This window comes from Halyomorpha halys, unplaced genomic scaffold, assembly GCF_000696795.3.
Source record: "Halyomorpha halys isolate HHAL.00 unplaced genomic scaffold, Hhal_1.1 Scaffold839.1, whole genome shotgun sequence".
Classification (NCBI taxonomy): domain Eukaryota; kingdom Metazoa; phylum Arthropoda; class Insecta; order Hemiptera; family Pentatomidae; genus Halyomorpha; species Halyomorpha halys.
The window spans coordinates 151,384-154,583 of record NW_027110645.1 but is presented as its reverse complement, the minus strand read 5'-3'; the positions used below and the strand labels follow the sequence as shown (position 1 = coordinate 154,583).

The following is a 3,200-nucleotide window of genomic DNA, read 5'->3' as shown; positions in this document are numbered from 1 at the left end:
CTTAGCCTTCGCCCTGTAAGCACAGATGACATGGAAAATCTTCCACTTTCTTCGTCTTAAGATAGTTTAATGGTCGATGACCTGCGAGGAGACCCGTTATTTATCTTAAATTATTCCTTGTCAGATTCAGGTAAAATTTCACCTTTTATCCTTTGGCAAATTTATGAAAAGTTTGGATTATTTCATACCAGAGTTTTAAATCTCCTTCCTTATGAGGCTGTTAGATATTTCTGAGTCCTTTCTTGCTAGTTAGTAGTATTTCTCATTCATCGATTCCTTCATATTCTGGAGTCTACATCAGGCTAAAATTCTTAGCTAACTTTTTCCAGATATTGAAGTAATTCTGTACCAACAATGACTTTATTTTCTAAACAATGGGTTTGTTTGTAGCTCAGTAAAAAATGTGTCCTCAATTCAATGGGAAAAATAATAATTGGACCTTGTAGATAAAACAGTGATCAACTAGAACAATTCTACAACGAAGGTATGTATACATAATAAGTTACACTATTTAATGTATTTTTTTATAAATGTAATTAAAATTTTATTTTTGACACAACAATTCGTATTAATACAAAACGGATTACTCTTACTCTTTCTTAGGGAATTATTTTAAATTTGCAAAGTTAAAGGAATTTATTAAGCAGAAGAACTAGTTTCATCGAGAAAGTTAGAGTTGTTTTTCAACTATTAAACACAGGGTGGACTATGGAACATAGTGGTCACACAGACATCAGAGACCAAAACTCTACAATTGTACACCTGTTCAAGATGTAGTATTTGTTCCATTCATTATTATTTATTTTTTTTTTTTTTTGCTAAAGCTTTGGTTATATCAAAACAACACTTCATATATTTCCTGTATCTCAAATAATCAATAAATATGGGCATATGAGACTTGTTGAAAATAATAAACTGAAGTTAAAACAATACATGATAATTAAATTTTTTTTATAAAAATACTCATATCAATACAGCTTTATTAAATATCTATTAAAAGGTTTTGTATAGTACATAAAAACTGTAACCGATAAAAAATGTCAAGATACTTGAGAAAATCTGTAAAAAATAAATAATTAAATCTAAGAAAAAATTCAACTCATTTACCTTTGTCTTTATTCTGAGATCATATGGCTGCCCATATGAGTTACTGCTACTCATCAACTCTGTCAATAACTTCATCAAATCTTGTTTCGGAATAAACTTAATCGAGTTTTCAATTAAAACCAGAAGCTCCATAAGAGGTTTAGGGTCTTTGCTTTGTAAACTTTTAGAAATAAAATTGAAGGTAGGCATCAACGATTTAAACACTAGGAAAACAAGAAAAACATCACAATATCAAATTTAAAGGAAACAATTTTTTTTTTTTTTTATAATGATAAATATGATTAAAATTGTACCTGACTTGTCTTTGTTTGATAAAAAGGTACAAAATTCCACAGCAAATTCGGGACTGACATGAGATCCACTCAATTCTTTATAAAATTTATCGATAAATTGTAATAAATAATTGTTAGAAGGGACGATTATTTGAGTATATTCCAAAACAGAATTCCATGTCTTCTGAACTGGCACCGACCACTGAAATGACATGGGTATTATGTTACTGTTTAAAATAATACAAAAATCATAAATATAAATCATACAGGTATAATAAACAAATTACAATAACAATAATATCAAATAAGTTAACATATTATTAACAAATATAATAAAAATTAGAAGAATAAATTAATAATATATTCTTGATTTTGATTTCTATGAAGTTGTTTGTTTGTTCTTTTTAAATTGAGATGTTGAGGTGAAAATAGACTTCCTTTATAATATTATCAATACTCTATTACATAACAAATATAAGTAAGGAGTAGGAGTCCAGCTACTTAAGAGCCTTAGTGAAAATAAAATAATTTCAAGTAGTGCACATTATAAAATCCGTACCAACCATGAAGAAGTTTCACTGTTACCTAATTAACTAGACTTATAAACTTCTTCACGTTAGGTACGGAATATTTCAATTAAGGGCAAGATATAGAATTACGGATATCTGTAAAAATGACAATGACAACTACTAATAAGTTTTAAAAAAAAAAATACATGCTATTATGTATTTAAAAAGCAATATTCATGCTTAAACTAAGGTGTTTACTTTATATGATTATAAAATTATTTCATATACATAAATAATTGACCGTACATTTCAAATTATGAAGAAAACTGTCAAAAGAAACAAAAATAGTTAACAATTATTTATTTACCAACATTTTGGCCTACTTTTTAGAGCTCCATCAGGGCTAAAAATATACAAAAACAACTAAAAATATTTTGACATAGTAGGTTCATGAGATATAAAAAGATAAATTAAGGTAGGGTTAAAATTATGTAAAAATAAGTGAAAAGAAAATTATAAACAAAATAAAATAATATAAGAATATAAAATAATTATGCATACTATTATGTTAAAAATAGAAGAAAAAGTTTCAAAAGCTCTCAACTTGAACAGGTGGGCGATCCTCATTTGTTCTTTACTCATTTATTATTATTAATTTATTTTTATTTATTCTTTCTCGACCTTTATTTAATCTCAACTTACTTCTTAATTTTCTGTCTTTTAGTGTGTTCAATTTTGTTTTCTCATATCTACTTTTCTATTTGTATATGTTATTATATCTATTGTTCATTTTTAACCTAATAGTTTGCATAATTTTTTATATTCTTATCATTGTCTATATTATATTAATACTATTTTATTTCTTCTGTTCTTTCATTTTAATATAATTTTCTTGAATATACTTTCTTCTCGCTTATTTTAACCCTACCTTAATTCACCTTTTTATATCTTATGATTCTATGTTAAAATATTTTTAGTTGTTTTTGTATCTTTTTAGTCTTAGTTTGCTAAAGCTCTACAAAGTGGGGCGAAACGTCAACCAATAAATAATTACTAACCATTTTTGTTTCTTTGGACCACTTGACACCATCTACTTCATAATAAAATCATTTCAAGCTTTTGATCCTGAAGTTGGGAGGAGAGCCACCAAATGTTGATGGAAAAATGTATAAAATATGGATAATATGAAAGACAAAGTTGACTTTAAAGATAAATTAAATGTTGCTTATAAAGTAAATTGCCAGAATTGTGATGGTTTATATATAGGTGAAACATCTAAAAAATTAAAAACAAGAATTGATCAACATAAGAC

At 26.5% G+C, this 3,200-nt stretch overlaps 1 protein-coding gene across 1 annotated transcript in view; it reads right to left on the bottom strand.

Moving 5' to 3' along the window:
• LOC106686572 (centromere-associated protein E) overlaps positions 1 to 3,200 on the bottom strand; it is a gene marked incomplete at its 3' end in the record, with an annotated part of 41,023 nt that overhangs the window by 10,444 nt on the left and 27,379 nt on the right. Inside the window, 2 exon segments of the mRNA XM_067048781.1 lie at positions 1,108 to 1,310; positions 1,401 to 1,581. Of these exon segments, the coding sequence (XP_066904882.1) occupies positions 1,108 to 1,310; positions 1,401 to 1,581 (384 nt within the window).